Raw genomic sequence first — 24,357 nt, 5'->3', positions numbered from 1 at the left:
TGTGTGTGTGTGTGTGTGTGTGTGTGTGTGTGTGTGTGTGTGTGTGTTTGTGTGTGTGTGTGATTCACAGCAAGCGCGGAAGCCCTATGACGTGCGAGACGTGATTGAGCAATATTCCCAGGGTCACCTCAACATGATGGTCCGCATCAAGGAACTCCAGAGAAGGTGGTGTCTTTGACCTTGTTTCATGCTCTTTCTGCCTCGCTTTCTTTCTCTAACTTTGTGTCAATTGATTTCAACTTTTTTTTTTACATTCTTGCCATCATTATGTTGATTACTTAACAGTGGCAGACACGGCGCTACGACGGCCCAACACATTTTCATTTGGATAAATGTGCTGCAGCTTCAGAAACAATGCCAATTCCAAAACACATATGAAAATCCAAAACAATTAGGGAAATGTGATTCAAATGCTGCAAGCCAAAACAAATACATTAACAGCGAACACTCTGTAAATACAGAAACGATGCAAAGTCAAAAACACGCAAACCCAGAAAAGAAAAGCAACAGAAAAACCCAATATCCAGTCAACACAACGGGAGACCTTGGGAGATTTTTACGTGATTTTGACTCACCCATGAAGGACATGGCTTGGGTAATAAATTGGTCAAACTTATGTAAGTACGCCACTTGGACCCTCTTAACACCTTTTGCAGTAATTCAGCTGACACATGGTAATGGACTGTGACATTCTGAAACCAGCGGGGCATCACAGTGTGTCAGTATATCAAGAAAAGGGGGATTCCTTGATTATTTATTACAATGTATAACCTACTGCAATGATGAAAGCTTCAATACAAAGAGTCAAAGAGCCAAGAGTCTTTTATAATCACAATTGTACTAAATTCTACAATGTCGCTCATAAAATTCTAAGCTACTGATTTTTTGTTTATTGTCTTTTTCTGCAACCCTAAAAAAGAGTAATACCAAACGTTAACATTTAACAGAAAATCCAAAGAAAAAGATCACAGCACTCACCACATCTGACTTCAAAAAGATCACAATAATGCATTGAACACTTTGCATAAAATGTGTCACCAACATAAAGGAAAGACAGCCAAAGACATGTGATTGCTGTGACATTCCACCCTTAATTTGAGGTGGTGAAAAGAAGACAATGCTTTGCAGTGCATATTGAACTGCTTCAGTGCATTTTTAGATGACTAACAGTCCACATGTGCAAATCTCTTGCGAGTCTGATTGTTTATTTTGAAAGCCTCAATAAGAACATTCATTTATTCATCCCTTTAAAACTTGCATGTGGGTAAGCAGTAAATACCGTTCAAGATGACGCCATTTGTTTAATTGTATTGGCTCCATAAATTGGCTTATACTATTTTAATGTTTTGTTAATGACCTGGAATAAAGTGCTATTTACTCAACTGAATCTCCACAGTATCTGGCCAGTGTTTTCACCTTCCCCAGTTTAATTACTTCTGTCTTTTTTCCCCAGGCTCGACGGCACACTGGGGAAGCCAGGAATGTTTCTTCCAGGTAAATACACAGAAAACACAACAGTCTACATCTGATAGACAGCCATCACTCGTCACTCCGTCCCTGTGTTTACATCCCACACATACACAAGCTGTGCCAGACTAAATATGAGAGAAAGAGCTGTCCCTGATGTGTGTGTGTGTTCATATATATATATATATATATATATATACAGTATATATATATGTTTTAATGTGGGCGTGTTTACATGTCTGTTTTCATATTTGTAAATATTTGAATTTGTGCACACTGCTTGTTTCACCGTGCATGTGGGTATATAGCAGGCTTACGTGTGTTTGCATGTCCATGTGGGTGTACATGTACGATGTACTTCAGAGTGTATACATTAGTTTGGAAATGTAGCTTGAAACCCAAAAGAAGAAAGAAATGAATTAGGAATTAATCATTTGGTATCTTGTAATTATTTAGCTTACTGTTGATGTTTGATTGTATTGTGTTGACATTTCAATTCAGTTTAATTAGTATTCATTAATCATGCAGAAATGATTTGTTGCATCAGCAAGCATAATGTGGGTCTTGTTATAAACTGCAACTGACGTAACAATGGAAATTCTAGTGGAATAGACTTTATCAATAGCCTGATTTCAGACCTCTGAATCACAGCCTAAATCTCAGTCATGCTTGTTGACTGGTTAGAGAAAATAATTGACCAATTGGAGCTTTGTAGGCGGGATTAAGAATATGGGCGTCATCTTCCCATAGCTCCCAAGCAACCTGGCTACATTCATGAAAAATAGCTTCAGAGAAAAAGGTGACCAGCATGAATGAAATACAATTAATGAAATCAAATGAGAAAAATACCAGATCTTAATAGACATATTTCTTTGATCAGTGTGTAAAAAAAACGCTAACGCTTTTGTGTTAACTGAAAATGATGTCAGCGGGGCTAATATGTCACTCGCTACCTGATTGGTTCGGGCAAAACTATACAAAACAATCCCCCTTCCTAACAAGGAATTAGAAAAAAGAAACATGCTGAAAGAATAAAGTGCCAATTCATTATGTTTATCTGGACCTTTATGAAGTTACAAATAATGCAAGTTACGTATTATTTTTATATTTTATAGATAGAATTCACACTTTATTACTATTATTGAATGGTGGCTGATATGAAATGTTTGCGTTAAGTCGTGTTTTTAGGGCTACATAACTCTTTCTGACATATATTTAGCGTCTACATTTCAGTAGGGGGCCGTAAACTGCCACTGTGACCCGCACCCACAAAAGCGGCAAAAAATGAATGAATGGATGGTTTCACTAAGAATCATGAGCCTTCAGGGCTCCTACTGTAAATGACAATGTTATTTTTGTAACTTGTGCGTGAGCGCGCAGTAATTGATCCGAGTGTGACAAAATGTGCTGTTATGCATCTGTTTTTATGCATCTGTTTTAATAAAAAGAAGAAATTCAGTAGTAGCCATCAAGGCAAATGTATTAATATTGGCACTAAATGTTTGTTTGGGTGTATATGTTTGATTGTCCATTTTTATTCATTCACCAGGAAAAGGAGAAGATAAAGAATACCCAACTATTGGAGCGCGACTGATCAGGCTAGAAGATAAGGTAAGTAGACTTGTGCTGCTCAGTGTGTGTGTGTGTGTGTGTGTGTGTGTGTGCGTGTTTGTCTGTCTGTGGGTAAGACAGATAAGCAGAAGTATGCATGTGTAACTGCATAACTGTGTGCCAGAGTCTCTGTTATCAGATGAATGTGTGTGGTGGTATCTTTTGATATGACCATGTTTTGGCTTGTGTGCCAATGCCAAAAAAACACACCTGCATTCTGTGCTCTCCAGCTTATCAGCATCTAGTTAGTGCTGTGTTTAGGCCGCAGTTACGTTTATGTTCGTTTTTTGTAATTATGATCCTGACTCCCATTGTGAGCTGAGTCATGATTTTCCATGCCAGCCCTTCTTTATTTCCTGTAATCCTAGGTACGTTGGGTGGTGGCAATTCTTGGATGTTTATGTTTCCATAAGTGAATATTACTGTACTGGGAGCGTTAAGGGGGGCTAAAGTCTTAACACAGTGAGGCATAGCCAACAGAAAACAGCTGTGTTATGACGGGTGTAACTAGGCGTGTCCTCTCTCATAGAGAGAACAGGAACAGCGTGATGCCAACGTGACGCCAACCCTGATGGTTGTACCAGTTGTGTGTGAATGTGCCCCTGCCTTCCTGTCTGCAAAAGAAATGCAAATCAAGATATGAAATGTGTTTGTTTGAGTTTGCGTGTAGCTATATCTGTTGTCTGCCTCGTGGCATTTGGAAATGTGTTTGTCGCGTGTTCAAGCATGTTTTTTTCATGTCGCTGGTGATGTCACAAACCTCTATCGTCAAGTTGTTCTTGCATCTTAGAGTGAATGAAAACATACTCCTATACAATAGAACAATGCATTCTATAGCCACTTCTATTCTTTTCAAATCAGCCAGCTCAGGATATCCCCCGCTTTGCCTTAACATTTACCATCCCATCTCTGCGCGCTCATCAACACTGATGTTCTGTAATGTTTGCATGCGTTTGCTGTTCTCAAACCCCTTTGTTACTGAGAGAGGAGTAATGATCTCGAACCAATGTACTCTCCGAGCCTGAAGACCTCCCTCGGTGATTGAGTTACGGCCCATTTGCTCAGGGCTTCATGTTGTGATCGCAATCTCCTGATTGGAAACATAAACCTGCGTTCAGAAGTGCCTCCCATACCTATGACTCTCTTTCTCGCTGTCTCTTCCCTCTTTCACTTCTTCTCTCTCCCCACCCTGCCTTGACACAAAGGCAAAATACCAACAAGAGGTGGAGGATTGAGAAACAAATCAGTGGAATCCTACTGACCCTCCTAAACAATGTGGGACCAATCACCGTTCCTCTCATCAGAACTGCATTTGCAACAAGCTTCCTCTCAAAGTGAAACAGAAGCGTAAGCAACAGCCACTTGCGACACCCAGAACCACCCATCCTTCATGATTACTATTTTCTTCGTCTCAACATCCGCCCCCTTCCCCTCTCTCACTTTCGGTCGTGTGAATGTCTTGTTTTGATTGTTCTGATGGGCCAGCACACCTGTTAAATGGGAAACGGGGGCCTCCTTTTCCCCCTCAGGCAGCAGGTGGATGAACCTGCCGAACCTTGTTACTTGGTACATCCCCTGGCCCTCTTCCAGGTACGCCTCCAGTAGCACAGACGTTATTGTCCACTCTAGAGAAACTCAACATGTCAGCTTCATGTTTCTGGAATGTGTGGATTTTATAATTACACTCATAGTGCAATCCTGACTGAAATGACCATGGTTGTAATTAAACACAGCTTGCTCCTTCGCACTCCTGGCACATTTTCACTTAAATCTACTTAAATGTACTCTTTTGGAAGTTTGTATGTGTTGTGTAGTATGCATTTACTCTTGAAACAGCATTGCAACATGACACTTGCGTTTCAGCAGCAACGCAATGCCCCATCAAAACATAACGCTCCAGTTTAGTGAAAGTTTACAGGAGATGTATTGTGAGACAATAAATCAAGTTCAAATGGTTAGCGTGCCCTTGAGTTCAGTTGTCAGCTGCGTTTTGTTTGCAACAGAATCTCCAGCGGCAAAAACCTTTGTTTGCCTCGCACCACTGAGTGCATTTCATAACGCTGTGTAATTTTCTGAGTTGCGTCACCTCTTGCATGTTGCTCGTAATAGTAAACCTAATCACACACAAAGCAGAACCCTGGTGTCACAGTCGAATCACCTCTGCGTAGGACCTTTCCCAACAGCCCTGAGGAATTATTTATCAACTCAGTGCCCTAATGTGTGTGTGTGTGTGTGTGTGTGTGTGTGTGTGTGTGTGTGTGTGTTTGTGTGTTGGTGTGTTGGTGTTCCCATGCCTTTCTCAATACTCACTCTTGGTCAGCCTCCAGCTAAATTTTTTTTTTTGACAAATTCCCTTTCCCCTGTAAAACACCAGACATCTACCACTCTGACTGCTTTATGCTGCAGCTGAGAAAGTAACACAGAATCATTTTCTTGTCAAGCTTTTGTCAGCACATCACTTGTAGATGAATCTATCTTCAGTGGGCTGAAGGCGGCTCGGGCATTGTGTGTCCTGTACAGGGTTAGACAGTGATTTATCACACAAAGACAAAGACACATATAGGTCTACACACACATACACTCGCACACACAGGAGCATAGAGTCGATTAATCACCAATGTGTCTCACCCAACACACTCGAGATTGAATTCTCCAGGAGCGACTTGGAAACGAAGATTGATGGCACTCTGTGACGGCGTGTTATCTCTCTGTCAGAGACACTCGATGAAAAATACCCAAACGACAAGCTCAAACAGTGGCCGCTGTCTCTGGGCTTCAGTGTGGCCTTTTCAGAGCGGAGCTCGCTGCATGCTTTAGGATGAAGTCAGCCCACTGTTTGTGGTAAATCTCTCTCAGTTTTATAGGAGCAGGATTTTTTTTTTCTCATAGCAATGGACAGAAAGGGCATGGAAATTACAACAATATGCTTTCACATATCCTCTAAATATCTGTCTGAAAAACAAGGTTTTTTCGTCTGATGCTGTTTTGTTTCATTAGTGTGTGAAGCAGGAGCCTTTTATTATGTAGGATTTTTTTGTCGAGGTTGGAAAACTATTAGTCCACACAAAACCTGTAAATGTTTGATTTATTTGCTGGCATTTCATTATAAATTTGAAATACCGAATAACTTATTTCAAAATACAAGTTTGAAAACAAAAGATATGAGATACGATAATTATCCTGAGTTTTGAAAAAAAAAAAAGTTTTATCATTTACCTTTTTAAAAAGCACCACAATTTTATTTGATGTTAACTTCAAATCACCATGTGGTTTCTAATTCTTTTAGAGTGTTTCTCAATTTATTTAATTAAGTCTGCGCTGAAACCATATACTGTATGTCTGAATTGGGATTGTGTTACTAATCCAGACCTAACAATACGTAAAAAGATATTTAAAAAAATAAGTCTGTTGTATTTGGAGGCTGTATTGTGTTTGGTGCGTGTAAAACCCGTCAGCAGTGTCTAGTGAGGAAAATAATCTCTAATGCCCTCCGGACCTGCACAGACATGTCTCGGCTCAACACATTATTATTTGTGTAGCTCTAAGTACACTACATGGACCATACATCACGCTCACTCTGTGGTTAACTTCACGCCGCTATATTACGGCAGATATACCGTGCCATGTATGTCACGCTTATATCATGTGCATTAGCACTAGGCGTGCGCAGAAGAATGCATGTCCTGACCGTAATAGCATCTCATTTAGGTAAGTATGCTGTAAATTACAGCAAGGCCAAATACTGGAAATACTTGAGGGCCGGGACAGAGTGTTGTGTTTGTTAGGAGTCCATCTGTAAGGCATTTAGTGCCCCTCGTCTTTAAAAGCACGTCTTTGAGGGGGGCATGAGTGTGTGTGTGTGTGTGTGTGTGTGTGTGTCTGTGTGTCTGTGTGTGTTTAGACTGGTCCGATCCAGACCCAGTGGAGGGCTTTAGAGATGAGGGCCTGGTAAACACACACACGCTCATGTATAAATATATATACATTAGACCATATACAAAGATACAAGTGGCTATCCAGGCATACCTACATACACACACACACTGTTGTCCATCCAGCAGTGTCTCGGTTCTCAGCTCAGCTCTCTGCATGAGGAGCAGCATTTAACGCCTTCAATCTATTAATGATTGTGCATAAATAAATCTATTGAATTCAATCGTGTTTTCCCCAATTTTGGATATTGGCAGAAGAAGTTACAGCCCACATCAATAGGAACTATTACTGCAGTCCCTTTTTTAGTGCCGAGTGATGTTATTGTCTCTTGAAAAATCGTACATTTTTACGATGGCAACAGAATTAATGCGCAGGAATCAAAGACTAGAGGAAATATTTATTCTTAACTGAAACCAAGTAATTCTGTAAAAGTTAACGACCACATACAGAGATGTAAAAGTTTTTAAAGAGATTTCTAAATTCTTTGGACTTGAAAGATACTTTGGAGTTCAATGAGGCTTCCACTGAATGCTCAATTGAATTTTAAGCAGAAGGGTTGTTTTTCCCAGCCTATTTCATTTTAAAGGAATGTATTTAAAGTACACAGTAGGCATCCTCAATCCTTTTGGATAATAAAAGTGGAAATGAACTATCTGCAGACTTCTTTGTGCAACATTATGTTTGTATCCTACACAGCAGAATGATGTCTACCAAACGGACTGGTCTGTGATTGCTGTATGTAAAAAAGGAATTTAAGATGCAAAAAATACAACATTAAGACATTTATTCAAATTTAAATAGTATTCCTTTTTTAACTCTTGCAGATGATCAAAGGAGTCGCACCTCAGTGAGAGTGGTCACACTGTACATTTGCCCTACTTCCCTTTGGCTGGGTCATGGGTGTCGCTCTATTCATTCCTCCACGTTTCTGCATACTTCTGAAAGCTGGCCCTCTGTAATTACAGTGACGGTCACAGTGACCCACTGTCTGTTTTTTTTTTTCCCCTGCCCTTCTGTTAGAAAGGGGAGTCTGCCCGCCATTCCACCTCCGCTTGTCCAGCAGTCTCTGTCTTTCTAGTTCTCTGTTTTCCAGCGTGGACACCTCTCTGTCTCTTTGTCCCCCTTTGCTCCTATTCCCAGCACCTCTCTGCCCTGAGAGCACCCTGTCTGTTGTTGTGCTGTGTTTTGATATATCTGTGTATTTGGCAGCGGCGTGCTCAGCGGGGAGCCGGACTGACCGGGCCGGTCTAAACAAAGAGAGGAAACTTGGCAAAGGAAACGCATGCACACACACACACACAAATCCTGGAAAACACAGCTTCACCGCAGCGGCCAAACTCTGACTGCCCCGTGCTGCAGACAAGCACATACAGAATCTCCTTGCATGTCTGGACTTGGCCTGCGATAGCTACAGTACACAACAATCTAGTTCCCCGTTTTTCTTTCCTGATTAAATCTAGTTCTCTAAATCCTTTCCTGCACAGGCGTCTTTGCACTGCCACTGAATGTAAATGGATAAAAGATGTAGATCTGTGCAAGTATGCTGTGCAGGGAGGTCAGAGGTCACTGTCCTCTCCAGAACAACAGGCCCCTGGAGCTGCTAGGCTTTCAGTATTTTGCTCACAAACATTTCACGGACAGAATGCATGACTTCATGTCTGGACTGACATTAGTGCTGTGCCAAAATTCTGGTAAAACGTCATAATTCTACTGTTTACCTTGCAAGGGAATGGAAAACAAAAATGACAGTCACCATGATAACCTTTCCACAGCTGTGCTGTGTTGAGCTGTCTGATAAACTCCCTGCTCTTACTGGTACCTGTTTAACACACTATTGTTGGCCTTACTCCTGCTCCAGCAGCCTTCCATTTGACTCAGTATGCTGCACCAAGCCGAACTGCTCTTTCTCACGTCGACACCTCCCACCGTTGATGTGGTATCTTCACAGCGTTGTGAACTTGATAGCATGCAACAAGTGGTGTGCTGCTGTGACTTAGATAGCGCACCCAAGAGCGGTGTGCTGTTTGTAGTGCAGTCCAGCAGTAAATCATGTTTCGGCAGTGCGCTGGGGATGCTGCCCCTGGCAGCTCCCAGACGGCCTTTGGCTCTGGCTCCCTTCTCTTAGCGCCACTCTCTAATTTCAGAGCCGGGACCCTGCCTACTACTACTGTGTCTTTACCGCATTCCCACAAACCAGAGACGGACAGTCTGCCTGCATGTCTGGCTGCTTGCTCTCCATCTTGCAGTCTCTCTCCCTTTCTATCTCTCTCTGCCGTTGGGTCTCTCTCTATTGCTCTCACTCCCTGTTTTGTTTTTTTTTGCCTACTGAGCTTGTCCTTTCTTCTTTCCTCCGTCTCTGTCTGGTTCTGTGCCTTCAGGATTATAGGTCTGCAATCTCACTCACAGCATCTAAATCATGTTGTGCACTACCACTGTCTCTCGTCAGCTCTCCCCCCCCCTCTCTCTCTCTCTGCATCTGGGTAGCACCGACTGTGGGCTCGCTCGTTGGCTGTAAATACCCATGGTACATTTCCATTTTAATTGCCCAAGTTTCACAGGGCCCTGGGATATATTTTTGACACATATATTTTATTGACTTGGCCAAATGCCCTCACTACTTTCGGGCTGGACCTTACCACTAATATACTCCTGCATGGACCAGTTCATTATCAGCAGGGAGGTGTGAGCTTATTTAAGAAGGTTATGACGAGGTCAGCAATACAGTTCATGAAGAAGGAGTCTGTGTTTTATTGGGAAATGTAGTCTTACTAGTACGCAGTGTTAAGTAGCCCTGGTGCCACCTCATTTTTGAGTGCTATTAAATCAGTCTATATTACATGGAACAGTAAACCAGCTGTGAATAATGCCAAGCTGTGTACATGACTCCAGAGACTATGAGTGTAAATGTCACTGCTATTAAGTCAAGCTGGTACCTGGGCAACCTAATGGGGGATATGTTATATATATATATATATATATATAATACTGTATTTATGTGTGTGTGTGTGTTATGCGTCGGTGTATATCTGCTATTCAACCAACATGCACTCATAAAACTCCATAAATCTGTGAACGCGTTAGTAGCTAAGTGAACATTTCATTTGGCTTATCAGCTGTGATTTCTTCCCCTGAATCCTGTAATTGGTCTTGAACTTTGGCTATTTTCTCATCATGCCAAATGCCTGACTCTGGAGCTGAAGACTTAGCGATACCGAGGGCTGTCTATTAAATCTCAGTACTTGTGTACTGGTTCAACTGTGTCTGTAGAAATGTTTATGCAGATTCTTATTTTTTTAAGTTTATTTAGGAAATGTTCTTGTTTGGCTCATTAACACGTTAACGGATAAACTGGATGTGTAGGAAAAACATGTTCATATTCTTCAAAGTAAGATCTGGAAAAGTGTAATCTTATGTTAAGTACAATTGGCATTATAATGGTTACCATCTTACTTTAGCGTGTTAGCATGCTAACATTAGCACTGAACACAGTCAAATTGAGGTTTATAGGGATGTTTTTTGCAGGCATTTGTTCATAAACCAAAGTATGTGGCACATTTTGACTAGATGATTGAGCTAGATGAAAAGTAAAGGGATCACTAAAGTCATTTCAGTTTTCCCTCTGGGCCCCATAAAGATCTGTATTATATTTAATGGTAATCCAATAGTTGTAAGGGCGATGGGATTCGTCCTCTGGGGACATACATTTAAATCCATCCATTAGTTGCTGAGATGTTTCAGTCTAGCCCAAAGTGGTGCACCAACCAACACAGACCGACACTGCCTTTCCATTATACGGTAGCAGATTCAAAATAGAATAAGGTACATTTTTATTATAGCAGCAGGGTGTTGTGCCATAGCAGGCTAGCGCCTTAGTTCATGGAATGATTTTAACTAGCTGTTGCTAATGCCGGCGTGTTTATGACTGTGTAAAGATTTGACTGGGCCACTTGTGGTTCAGACATTGGCCCTATGGTACTCTGTGCCCAGACACATCCATCAGGCAACAGTGGGGTTGCTATTGCCCACAGTAAAAAGTGGCATGTGTGTGTGCATGTGCACACCTATGTGTTTGCCCAACTTGCTCCAGCCACTCTCTGCAACAACACTTTACAAGCTTGTCTGTATTCCATAGTGAGTTTTAGGTAAATGACTAATGATTTTACGGGAGTATAATGGTGGGTGTTTTTCTATACCTCTATGCCTCTGGGCCCTGTGTTTCCCTGTAGAAGAATTAAAGTGACACACCTTTCAATTGTGTGCAATTAACTTTGTATTCCACACAGGATACAGGCCTCGCCTAGTCTCTTACGGTACAATGGATTAAGTCTGGACGCTGGTATTTGAGGTTGAATCAGTAAATGGGGCTGTGAATGCAAACTGCTTATTCGCAACTCAGATACAGGGTGGGTCCCCCACCCTGTATCTGTTATGCAGCCATCGTCCGATAGTACGGCCGCAGGCGGTGCAGCTTATTCTGTCTCAAATTTTGAAAATAGAATTAAACAGTTATATCACAATTCAAATGCCTTCCAAGTCTCACATTTTACCTGAAACTAAAGTTGTATTTTCTTTGCTGGCATCTTACAGCCAGAATATGAAAATTGTGTAACTCAATGATACAAGGTTGATGCAATGCAGAGAGCTCTTCCAGAAGTTCAGTTGCTCTGCTCTCCAGTGATCTCACTGGCATTAAGTACAAGGAGCCCCAGTAATGAGGAGTAATTTATATTGCCTGCTGTAGTTCAAGAGTGTTATTACTGGCCTTGATCACATCCAAGTGTAACAGATAAGCCCCTTTGTTGTGCCAGAGTAGATTTTCTGTGTATCACTCTTGCTGAGGACCTTTCTTCCAGGAATCTTTCAACATTGGTGAAGTGGGAACAAAAGCAACAACATTCACAGTTAAGAAACACAAAGAAATGATGATCAGAATCACAAGCATTGCTTAATATAAGCAGAATTGGCATGTGAGAACAAATAACATGAAAGACAAACAGCCCTTTCCATTCTCAATTCTACTTTTCTTTTATGTGGACATGACAACAATCACAGATTGATCAATGCAAGTCTAACAATCCCTTTCCTTTTTTTGTTTTTGGTCATTACACACTCTAGTTGTTGTCCTCTTTCTCCGAAGAGCTGCCTGCTGCAGCTGAAAATTATAGTGATGATCTAAAGACACTGAAACGCTCCCTACGGCTGAGAGGAGCTGCAGACTGTGGGTTTATCATCACGGGGTGCTGTTTCACATGAGTCGTCATGTGATCCATTGCCCATGTAAAAAATAAGCGAGGGAAAGACAACAAAATGGGAGTATTCTCAAACACTTTCATCAACATATAAACGAGGTGACGCATATACAGTTCAGCTGATGGTCTGTACGCACAGCAGACAGCTCAATGCATCTGTTCACTCTTATTCCAGGGGTGCTAAGGAATCGAGACAGACGCAGAGATAGAGCCAGACGAGTAGAGAGAGATACAGCGAGAGACAGACGTTAGTCTACCGGTCTCGATACTGTACGTCTCCTTTGTGACATACTGCTGAGGAAGAGGGAGGCCGGGAGCGTCTGAGCTGAAGTCGGCCTGATAAGCAGAGCAGATAAAGGGTTGCACTGAACCCGCAGACGGAGACAAGAATGAAACAGAAGGGCAAGCTGACAGGGATATGTCTCTCCCTTCACACACAAGGAGGAGTCTTTTGAAAAGACCAGCCAAGACTGCAGCAACTGGACCAAAGTCAGAGTGATAAGGAATAGATGAGATATTCTTCTGTGTCTTATGTTCTTACAGATGCCGGACAGAAGGAGTGTGATCAAGTAGTCGTGTTAACTCACGAACCAGCATAGAACTCTAAAAATGTTGGACGGCAGAATGACTTATGCTTTTGATTTATCTTGCGTATTTTGCATTATTCAAAACTCCCCATGTTTCATGAGTCAAACTGTAGCATCTGCACGCTAAGCCACTGCGCATGCACTTGTGAAGCTCAGCAGGCTCTCGAAACACACACATATACACATCAAGTGCGCTCGGAGGCAGCTTGTGGTGAGAAGTGAACATCGAAAGGTCAGCGTCGACCAAGGGGGTCATTCCCACCAGTCCACCACTGGCCAAACAGCCTGTGTCTTGGGGTCAAAGGACATTTCAGCAGGCCTGGTAATTAAAGGCACAATGGGAGTCCATTCTGGCAGTCTGCGCAACAGTGTGTCTTGTCCTGTCAGTTTGCCTTAGCTGACAGGAGGTTGTGCACGACGAGAGAGAGAGAGAGAGAGAGAGAGAGAGAGAGAGAGAGAGAGAGAGAGAGAGAGAGAGAGAGAGAGAGAGAGAGAGAGAGAGAGAGAGAGAGAGAGAGAGAGAGAGAGAGAGAGAGAGAGAGAGAGAGAGAGAGAGAGAGAGAGAGAGAGAGAGAGAGGGAAGTTACAGGAGTTTCCCCAGGAGGGAAGAGGTTGAGAAGGCACTTGAGAGCAGAGAGATTGTGTGTTTGCATGCATCTGCTGAGTGCACGTGAAATTTTGTTCACTGTTGAATTTTGCAGGAAGGCAATTGAGAAGTGTGTTTTTGCAATGAGGCTATTTTTGACTTTAAATTGAGAGTAAGCCTGTGTGTGTGTGTGTGTGTGTGTGCGTGTGTGTTTGGAGCTCCCCGCACAGCTCACTCAGCACCTTGACATTGGCACTGGGCCTCTGTGGAGATCTGCTGTCTCAGCTGGATTCCTCCCCTCCCTTTTACTCTAACCCGTCTCCCCCTCTATCACTCACTCCCCCCCAACTCCTGCTCTACTCCCACCTCTACTCCGGGCCCTTCTAGCTTCCCTCATCCAAGGGAGAAGAGCTTAAATCACTCCCTTCTCTCTCTGTCTCTCCAAGGGTCTCCTCCCCCCCTACACACACTCACCCCGTCCCCCCTTCACGGATAGTGTCGAAGAGGGGGATGATCTGTGATTGTTGACTCGGACTACTGTGGGAATGCAGGTGCTGTGTGTGTGTGTGTGTGTGTGTGTGTGTGTGTGTGTGTGTGTGTGTGTGTGTGTGTGTGTGTGTGTGTGTGTGCGTGCTTTGGTAGCCCCTCCCTGGGCTCGCTGGGCAGCTCTGTGTCTGTCGTCTGTCACAGCAGTCGTTCAGACTGTGCTGTCATTAGCATGACAGCATGCTTTGGCAGATGGCTGCCAAAATATCAAAACAATCTCTTCTTAGCACTCACGCAACTATGGTTTTAGTAGGTGGTAATTAGGTTCTAGTAATTGTATCGAATTAGGTGTTAAACTGAGGATTATATTTGATTGGTTAATTGATTGTTTATCGTTTAGTTGTTACTTCTTTAGTCCAAAACCCAAAGATAGCACCAAATTCTCGCATTTTGAATTTTGGGGCATTTTTGCTCGATAAATGACTTAAATGATAAATCGATTATCAAAAATTGTTGTCGTTTAATTTTCTAATGATTGACAAGTGGATTACTTGGTTAACAAACAAATTGCTTCAGCACTGTTATTCACACTTGTACATCCTTTGATACTTTGTCAGACTGTTTGGATGCTTTGTTCTGAAGGCTATGGATGCATTAAGACAGAATTGTATTTCCACTATTAACAAATTCCATGAAATTCAAACAAAAATGTACATGTCTACTGTAACTCAAATTACAAAGAAAGCTTGTGCTTTGAAATATGAGTGTACTGTTCCTTTAAATCAGCGTATTTACCAGTGAAGGCATTTGACAATGACAGCCTTGACAGTCTTTATAATCTTATCTCCCCAGCTCAACAATGACAGATGGTATCTGTTGCAAGTCGCAAGCCGTCATGTGCACAACAACTTCTCCTTCCCCATTCCACGTTCCCTCTATGACTGTAAACACGATGCACAGCAGACATAGTGTCACACCAACGGTTTTCCACAAGTTTCTTGGCACCAACCCACCCAACCCCTTTTAAGCTTCTCCTCCTTTGTTTTTCTCCTCTCTTTTTTTCACTTTTCTTATTCTTTTTCATTGCTTCTTTTGTTTTGTCTCTCTTTCTCTTCTTCCCTACTGCTCCCTCTCTTCTCTTGGCCTTTGAGGTTAACCACCACTTGTGTTACACTGCATTACAACTCATCAACAATATGCCGGGCAGAAAGAAAAACAACCCACACTTGTTGTCCTCTCTCTTTCTCTCGCCCTTTTTCCCTCTCACTCTTTTATTCTCTTTTCAGCTAAATCACAAAACAAGCGGGCCAAAAACAGTGAATTGCCTAGAAACCCAATATGGACTCCACCCTGGAGATTACACAGTCAACTCAGCCAGCCTGCACTAGAATAACAGCCTGGCCTGCTCCCACTGTCCCATGCCCCGTGTGTGTGTGTGCGTGTGTGTGTGTGTGTGGCTGTGTTTGCAGGCATCTCTGAGTACCTTACGCTCTCTGCGACTGTCTCAACACTCATGATTGCTTGCATGCATACAGGTATTTTGTAAATTTTAGCATACCTTTCAATAAACATCAAAAGTCACGTTCTGTGCAGTTGAGTAGGTTTGTGTATTTGCTCGTGCATGCTTGAGTTTCAGAGATGAGCCATTCCTCATCAGCTGTTGGACAAGAATGTGTTGTAGTACAACTGTACAAAGCGTATGTTCTGTTGTCTGACACCATCTACACCGCATCATTTCACACCTGCTAACAACAATCATGTCACTCAGCAAATGCAGCTGTGTCTTTGACTGACCATTTCTTTTTCTTGTGTAAAATTGATTTGTAGTTTTTTTTTTTTTTTGTTTGTTTTTTAAACAGGAAGAAATAATACGGTGATTCACTCAGGATTTTCTGAGACCTCGGACCCTCATGGTCCGCGTAAGAAAATGTTGTGTACTTTGTAGTTCAATGCATCGACCTGATTTTAGAGGCTGGACCCATGAAGAACTTTGTGGTCCTCTAAACAATTAAATAATAAACGCATTGGTGGTATAGATATGAATGGAGATGGTGGTGACAAAAAAAGTCAGAACAAGACAGGAAAAACACATTTTTGTTAATTAATAAAACAACATTGCGTAACCTTGGTACCACTTCATAAGGGGAGCGTCATGTGAATTTATCTTATCGTTGTTTTGTCACCGAGAGGTTGCATTTATAATGGATTTGGTGTTTGAATTTGATTGTGAGATCACAGTAAATCAGTCCCATATTAACTTCTGGACACAGTCACAGATTGGTCATTTCTGCCAGTAAGTGGTTTAGACAAAAGCCTGATACTAAATTCTTCTCATAACCAAGAGGTATGATAGTCAGACACAGAGTTTCGGTCACAAGATCACAAGATCAGTCTGTAAGACAGTAACAGTCAAAATATTGGGATTTCTAGTCAATTGCCGACACACAACTTTTACCGATATCTTTTATGACATAGCGATAGATTTTGAACAAGGCACTAGCCTTTGCATTTTACTTAAAAACGTTTGACAGGTTGTGGCGTATTTAGACTCCACCACGAAGTGCATGTTATTCAAGTTAGACATTACCATACGAATTAAGCCTTCTATAAAATGCATGAGAAACCTGATACATACTGTATATCTACAACTGTTTGAGCATTACTGTGCACTTTATGCACCCATACTTTAATAATATCCATAAATCATATTAATAATAATCTCTTAATGGTGATTGGCCTCCCTTTTTCCAACTGTATCAAACCTGAACTTTAAAGTCAAATGTTGACAATACATGGCTATCAATAAATTGTATGTCTAGGCATCCAGCATGTATGGATGAAATAGGGAAAAAAGGCTATTTTGATTTGGGTTTCTGAGATTGTGCTACCCAAAGTTTGGAAAGCTGGATCCAATCTGAGGCCAGTCAGGCTGTGGTGATGGAGGCTTATCTAATGCTAGGTCTGTAGCTTTGCAATGCCTGACTCTGGCCTACAACTGGGGCAGAGTGGCTGATTGTTTCCAGCCATGATGGAGGTAATGAGGGGGTGGTGGTCATCATGATACACACTTACACAGAGACACGCACACGCACAAACTGACCTATAAGTGAATATTCATACATGCATGTGCGTGTGTGCGTGTTTTCAGCCACAGCACATTGGCTCTCTCCACAGACCACAGGGTCACTCTCCTACAGTCGCTCATTAGTGGTCACCTCTGCTGGAGGACACACACACATGCTCGCACGCACACACACACATATACAAACACTCACCACCGGCTTTGCACGTGGAGATTTACCGCGCACACCTAAACGTAAATCCACTCATCCACTTCACAGTATTGTGTTTGATGCACGCCATGTTAGGAGCCCTAAAGTGAAACCACATGCTGCTCAGTTCAAGCAGATCTGCTAAATCTCTGTCAAAAGGTGGCCGAGTCATGCCTGTATTGGGCGTGCAATCACGCATATGTGGATGCTGTATCACAAGATGCAGTGTGACAGGCCTGGGGGAAAACAGCTGACAAAAACGGACACGAACATCCACCCCAATACACACGCTCACACGAACACACTTGAATACACAATAGTCTGGAAGCAGAAGCATTTGGGGAAGTAAACCTCTTTAATAAAGAACAGCACATCTAAAGGAACTCTTACAGTAAACCAAAGACTTTCATAAGATGAAATGACTAATACCAAAGAAATTGTAAGAGGCATTTTACATGAAGTCACGTTGCATCGATTAGGGAAGTAGGTTCACTGGTCTCTTAATAAGGACTCTTCAAGTGCCTTAATCAACTTAAAATAATTACTGTGTGAACGTATGCGGCCCAATATACTACACATTTACACCACTACTCCCCAGTTTGTTCCACAAGCAGCTCTCCAACTTTCTTTCAGGCTACATTCTTCCATGTTAAATCTTTAATTATAGACCTTAAGTTATCAGTAAGGCTCTATCACACTTTGTGACACTTTAAAGCACTGCCATGAAATTGAGGGTGAATGGTGTGGTAACATAGGATTGCATTTTCCCACGCTTAACACTTGTGTGTTAAGGTTTTCCCATAGTTCAGCCCATCCTTTCCCAGCCAAATGTCCCAAATCTAGTGTGGCAGGAAAAGCTTCAGCTCTGTATGGCTACTGAAGGCACTAAAGCACCAAGCGCACAGTTGCCTGTCCAGTTGAGCATTGGTGGCTGACTATTGTCCATTGTTTCGACAGTGCGTTTTGCACCATTGCCGCTAGTCGGTCCTTTTTCAGCGTTTACTGCGATTTAGCTTGCATACTTTTTAGGCATTTCTGGGTGTATTTGTATAGCTAGCAGGGAGTAAAGCTGCTTTCAGATGAACTTTAATTCTCCCTGAAACAACAGCACCCGTAGGGTCGTCCTAAAAACAATACAACGTAATTACGCAAGAATCTCATTGTTAGTCAATCAAATATGTGCAACAACACATTTCTGGTAGGTTATGTTGTAGTATTTCTACTGTTTACCACTCAATCGTTGCAACAAAAGATAAAATGATTGTTAATGCTGGAACACATCCGCATCGACCTAGCCCCTTGTGTTTTTTTGTCTGAATTCCCACAAGAGATGTGGGAAGAGAGAGAGGATAACATACGATAAAGATCCCTAGCTGGATGTTGAATTTGCTTGTGTCTAGGCACCAGAGCACCTCACACCTAGTGATGTCACCCACTTATTTGCTGTCTATAGTCTAGGCTTATTGTCTTTCCTAACCAAATACTGAGCTGACAATGCAAATCAAAGCCACCAGTAATTTCCTTTTATTCATCATAGACCATACATTTGTCAGCTGGCCATCGGCTCTACTCATTACTGTGTGTTCAAGTGCTACCTCTTTGCATAGGATGTCCATTGACAAAAAGTCTTTGATCAGTCAGCTTTTGTCTGCGCTAGTACTTTGAGGTTGGCTTGGTGCGCCAGGGCCATCAAAGAGAAGGTCTGAACACAACTGCCAAAGCAGGTTATCCTTTCCCTACAGCACTAGCCGAACAGGTTACACATTAACCAGCCACGCCAGCGATTGGCCCACAACACCAGCTCCTGCTCCCTTGCTGTCGTGAGCAACATTTATTGCAGAATAATAACCCACTTCAGTGTGAGATGGCAGTGGGGAAAAGCTTAAAATATCATCTAGTTTTAGTGCCACAGGTAACATATTGAGCAGCAAAGGGCACTGAAACCGTTCAATAGAGCTGCAAGTTATATAGTAGTTAATCTAGTCATTGAAACTAGGAAGTCATGTCTGTGAGTATAACAAAGATTTTAGGAAAAACTCAATACTTAACAGAAGCAAAGACAAATAAAATGTGGCCCCTTGAAGCAGAAACACACTAGTATCTGTTGTCTATGGTCATATGGCTTTCAGGCTGGATGAGTGACAGATTAAGGCTTTTATTGTGTTTTAACAATTGTTATTCATTGACTTGTGCTAGACGTTTCTCAGTCCATAAAGTACGCAACAGCAGCCTAAAGAAAATGTTGCGTAGGCTAATTATTTAAAACACACTACTCAAAACAAACAGATATGAAATAGACTTGTTTTGGGTATTGGAAATAATTGGGGAATAGTTCAAGGCATTCTTGGAAGTATAAAAGAAGGGAACATGATGATCCTACTGAAGACAAAAGTCTGTTGGTGACCAGATCAAATAGAAAACCATTTTTCGTACGCACTCCTTGACAAAAATGAAACAAATGTAATAATATAAAGTATGATAACTGACTTTAGTCTTTGAGAAACAAGATTACAAGGTTACATCCAATCTGTGTGGAGCGATGGGGAGAAATCTGACGTAATCTTTGTTTCTTCAGCGGAGCAGAAGCTTCAGTGGTCGTTGAGGATGCTTTATGTACGTCATCATGTATTCGCTAGATCCTTTTCCATTGCACTGTGATGAATTTTTCTTTTATCGATACAGCAACTTTCCCACCTCAGCCAAGCGTAAAATCCTTTTTGCAATATAGCAAGATTTTCTCTAAATTTTTGCGATACTACTCAGGGTTTGTTTCTGCGCAAATTGAAAATGTGCATAATAACCATTGGATGGAAATGCACCTTGTGTGATCAGAGCCCTGATCGCCTAATTTTAAATGGTGAACTATCTCGTAGTTCATTTTCCTTTAAATTGTCCCTACTTTCCATTTTCTATTGGAGGCATGCAGTAAAAAACAGAATAATGGGAGAGAACCCTAATAAAGCTTTGGCCTTGTGCCCCAAAAAAAACCCTAATGACTTGATTTGACTAACCTTAGCCTAACCAGCTATCAGCCCTTTTACCCGGGATGGAAAGCTCATTTGGGCCTTTTCGGAATGGCTGAAATGGGCAGTCCCACTGTGGTTGTGAGGGGAGAAGAGTTTGGAGCACCGGGATAAGATGCCTTTCTGATATGTCAGCATTACGTAGCCCCAGGGTGTAGTTTATAAGTACATGACTGTGGCTGCTGCTCAAAGTCTGTAGTATATATGGGTAAATCATTGGCATATTTTGTTGGTGGTGTAACGTCTTTGGTATTACGTGGAGGTTTTGAAGGAGGGAGGATGCTTAAGAGTGACATTAGTGACAAATATCCAGCAGGTTATAAAATATTTCCTACTCCCTGGAATATGTTTGCAGTCTCAACTGAAAACAACCCTACAAAAAATGTGTAAGCCACGCACAGACATTTGCATTAAGCCTTATTTGACAGTCTCAGTCTGTATTTGCTTGGGATCTGCAGTGTTTTTGTCAGTTCCTATTTATTTACACTTCATGTATGTTTGCATACCAACGCTAATATGCTTTACATATCAATAGATAGCTTGCATCTGCTAATTGTTCCCAGAAAGCACCTAGCAGCGCTAGCCGAGGAGGGCCCTGTGTATGAATAGCCCGTAATTGCAGCTCGATGGAAAACACTAATGCAGCTCGTAAAAAACAGGACAGGGCACTTAAGACTGGTACAATTACTCTTTCCAACAGACAAACAAAGCCAATAAAACACACCATGCAGCACACTCTTCAAGTCATCAGGCTTCTGACCTACAAACAAGAGGCAATCAATCCAAACTACTGTTCCCAAAACTTTTCTCCATTGTATTCAAATGAATTTAAAAAGCCCCCACAAAAGGAAGAATTGTTCATAACTATAAATCTGTTCAACATGATGACAGAGTGGGGGTTGCATTATTAATAGTATTGCATTTGGAAGCTTGGACCCATAAAAATATGAATTTGGCAGTAAGTCATCAAGACTGTGAAGAGGCAGAGAGAGAGAGAGAGAGAGAGAGAGCCTCTGGGTATTTTGTCAGACCCATGCAAAGCAATCAACTGAGCGTGCTGCAGTCGTAGCAGATAAGGTCGTGCTGCAGGCTCTGCAAGCCATTAACCATTTGATGGTCATTAAATCATTAATCTCTGTACAGTAGTTTTCCTGGCACAGTGGTCCCCACTTCGAGAAATGTCCAATGTAACTGCTGAATTGAATCATGGGGTCACAACAGACCCAAAACTGCGTGCAATTTTTCAGTGCGCTTTCAACATGCTTTGTTTGTTGAAGAGTAAACTTAACCAATGTCATTGCAACTGGAGAAGTTTGCAGAGAGACGTCTGGCTGAATCACATCAAGCTAAATAGAACAGAACATGGAAAACAATGCTGGTGGCTGCATTTAGAGGACTTTTGCGTGGTAGTGATTTTTGGGCTGCTGTAAACAAGTGTGTGTGTCTGTGTTTGAATGTACTGTGTGGAGGGAGCGATGTGTGTGCATGTGCACAGGTGTGTTATGTGGTCATTGCAAATCAGTATGTGTGGTTATATTTCTGTGTGTGTGTACTCGGCCAGTCATTCCCACCAATTTCTGAAACATTCCTTCTGCTGTCCCTGACTCACAGTTCCCATGGGCTTCATTCTGCTGACTCGCCTTCCCGCCACTTTTGCTCCCCTTCTTCCTTTCACCGTCGTGTCCTCCCCCCAGTCTTTGTTTTGAACGAGGCAACATTATTTTTGAACCTCTTGTTCTAATTATCTTCTGCGATGATGGTAATGAGTGTACGTGACTTCGGGCAATGCTTTGCAGGTTTTCCCACACTCTCTCTCTGGTGTTGTTTGTGTTTCTTACTGTGGTTTGTCCTCAAAGCAATTTGCGGGTGCAAAAAACAAAGGGGAGCTTGTTAGGAGCTCACAATCAATAGATTATAACTCCGTTGACTGATTGAGAAAGAACGTGGTAGAGCGAGAGTGTATGTCTGTGTGGTTTGTCGTCTCGTATTTCTGTGCATGAATGGGTATTTGTGTCGTGTGTGTGTGTGTGTGGGGACAGTTTGTCGGCCTGTCTACCTTCTTGTGAAAGGGTTTTGGTGTACCTTGTAATTAATTACACTGAGTTTTAATCAAAATGAATTTAATTGGTCAGTCAACTTTGCACAAACTGTTCCAGGACTCAGGCTTAGGGTGCGTAAGAAAAACTAATTTACATCAATATATTTTATATACATTTATATATAAAGATATTAAATCAGAACTTTAAGCGCGGCAACTAACAAGATCAGTGATATTGATTAATGTGCCGATGATTTTCTCAATTCGTAATGTAGTAATAGTTAAAATGTCATACAATAGCAAAAAAAAGATATTCATCAATATATATATGTTTGTGTTATTGTGCTTATTTATGTATTTGATTGCCTACTTAATGTAATTTACTCAAATAAAAAACAAATGACAAAAACATTTGTTTATTTATTTATCAAAAGGTACATTTACAAATGTATTAATTAGGTTATTGTCTAATTTGTTAATGTAATTATGCCCCTCTAGTCTTCAGAGAATACTATAATGTTTAAGAAGCTGCTGAAATGTCTACTGCATGTAGCACTTTAGTCCCATTGATGGTCGGTCTGTCAGTGCACTAGTTAGTCAGTTCCCCATTCAACACTTTTTCCAAATGTAGCATATAAAATTAATTGATGCTGAGTTCAATGTCTTTGGTGTGTCATTGCCCTTGATTCCTCATCCAAAGAGACAATCACTCTCGCTATAGGTCATGAGGGAATGCTTCCTTACATTTATTACACAAGGATTGTGGGTCTGGATATTTTCCTGCCACATCTATTGTGACAGCTACAAGACCACAGAACCTGACAAGAGAAGAAATCAAGAGATGTGTCCAAGAGGAAGTGAAAAAGAAATGTCTGCTTTTGTATGGGGAGTGATGCTGGAAATGATTACAGTGGTGTAAACTGTGTCTACCTGCGTTGCCATATGGCTCACTGCTGCTGCTGGGTGTTTATAATAAAGATAAAAAGCCAGCGGTCCTGAGGCACATCATATGGTGCCAGTGTATTTTGGACAGATTGCTGAAAATAGTGAAATAGTGACAATGGCTAGACTTCCATGAAATTCATTGTGTATGTTTATAATCCTCAGAGGATGGATTTGTTTGCTTTGGACGACCCCCTGACCTTTTGTCTAGTGCCAACGTCAAGCCTCATATGTAATATTGATTTAATAAGACAGATTGCCATGACATTTGTGAAGCCATACGGGCACATGGGGATAAACTTCGGAGCTTATAGCCAGAATGGCACCATTTTAAGAATGTTGTCTTTTTCATTCAATAGTTTTGAATGATTTTAAGACGTAATGAACATTGCAGCCTCTAGGGGGGCTCCAGGCTTTGAGTCTTGTTGGACCACTTCTGCAAACAAAGAGCAGCATGATTGAGATGAGATTTCCTCTGTTTATTTGAATCTGTTTTAGACCTATCCCTGCAGTCATAACTTTATGGTTTTGTCCTATCCAATCAAATAGTACAGAAAGTAAAATGGAGAAACCCTAAGCTTTGTAAAATGTGTAACATGTGAAATGGTGTAAACCAACTGTGAACTTTCCTGTCCTACCTTACATTGATACTATCCTCAGGCAGCCAGCCGCCACATGCACCGTTTCTTCACTCCTATCCCCTGCAGCCCTACTACAATTCAGCCCCGTATCACATTCCCGCTGTCCATCACTGGCACAAGGCCCCCGCTTAGCAGCAGAGAAAGTCCTCGGGGTCAGCTCATAATGGACCTAAATGCAGCTCATTATCCTGATAAGGCAGGGGCGGTGGCCGGGCAATGGCTGCCTGACTGGCTGGATGACAGCCACACAGCTTTGACAGGTAGACAGAGCTAGACACAGCCTTGGCGGCTATCTGATGGACCCGGCTGACAGATCCAGTTGCAACGGCCTGCTGCTCTGCAATGGAAAGGACTGGAAACTGGACGCCGCCGAGCAACACAATGATATCTCCAGTCCTGGCCCTCTGCTGTGTGATGGAGTGTTGTGAATATGACTCTGTCTTCCCTCCCGATGTGAGCCCTGCAAAACATGTTAAGATTAATAAGTCAATTTACTGCGTTATAGGTGTGGGACATATAAAG

The 24,357-nt window shown here is 41.9% G+C and overlaps 1 protein-coding gene across 2 annotated transcripts in view; it reads left to right on the top strand.

Annotated features, from left to right (window-relative positions):
- Positions 1 to 24,357, top strand: part of kcnq1.2 (potassium voltage-gated channel, KQT-like subfamily, member 1.2) — a 147,800-nt gene that overhangs the window by 93,879 nt on the left and 29,564 nt on the right. For both annotated transcript variants that reach the window (XM_031871223.1, XM_031871217.1), the window contains 3 exons: positions 71 to 165; positions 1,454 to 1,494; positions 3,017 to 3,078. In XM_031871223.1, coding sequence (XP_031727083.1) covers positions 71 to 165; positions 1,454 to 1,494; positions 3,017 to 3,078 — 198 coding nt within the window. The remainder of the gene's footprint in view (positions 1 to 70; positions 166 to 1,453; positions 1,495 to 3,016; positions 3,079 to 24,357) is intronic.

Source organism: Anarrhichthys ocellatus, unplaced genomic scaffold (genome assembly GCF_004355925.1).
Source record: "Anarrhichthys ocellatus isolate YVR2014 unplaced genomic scaffold, GSC_Weel_1.0 scaffold2, whole genome shotgun sequence".
Classification (NCBI taxonomy): domain Eukaryota; kingdom Metazoa; phylum Chordata; class Actinopteri; order Perciformes; family Anarhichadidae; genus Anarrhichthys; species Anarrhichthys ocellatus.
Note: the sequence above shows the minus strand (reverse complement) of the source record. Positions and strands in the feature narration are given on the sequence as shown.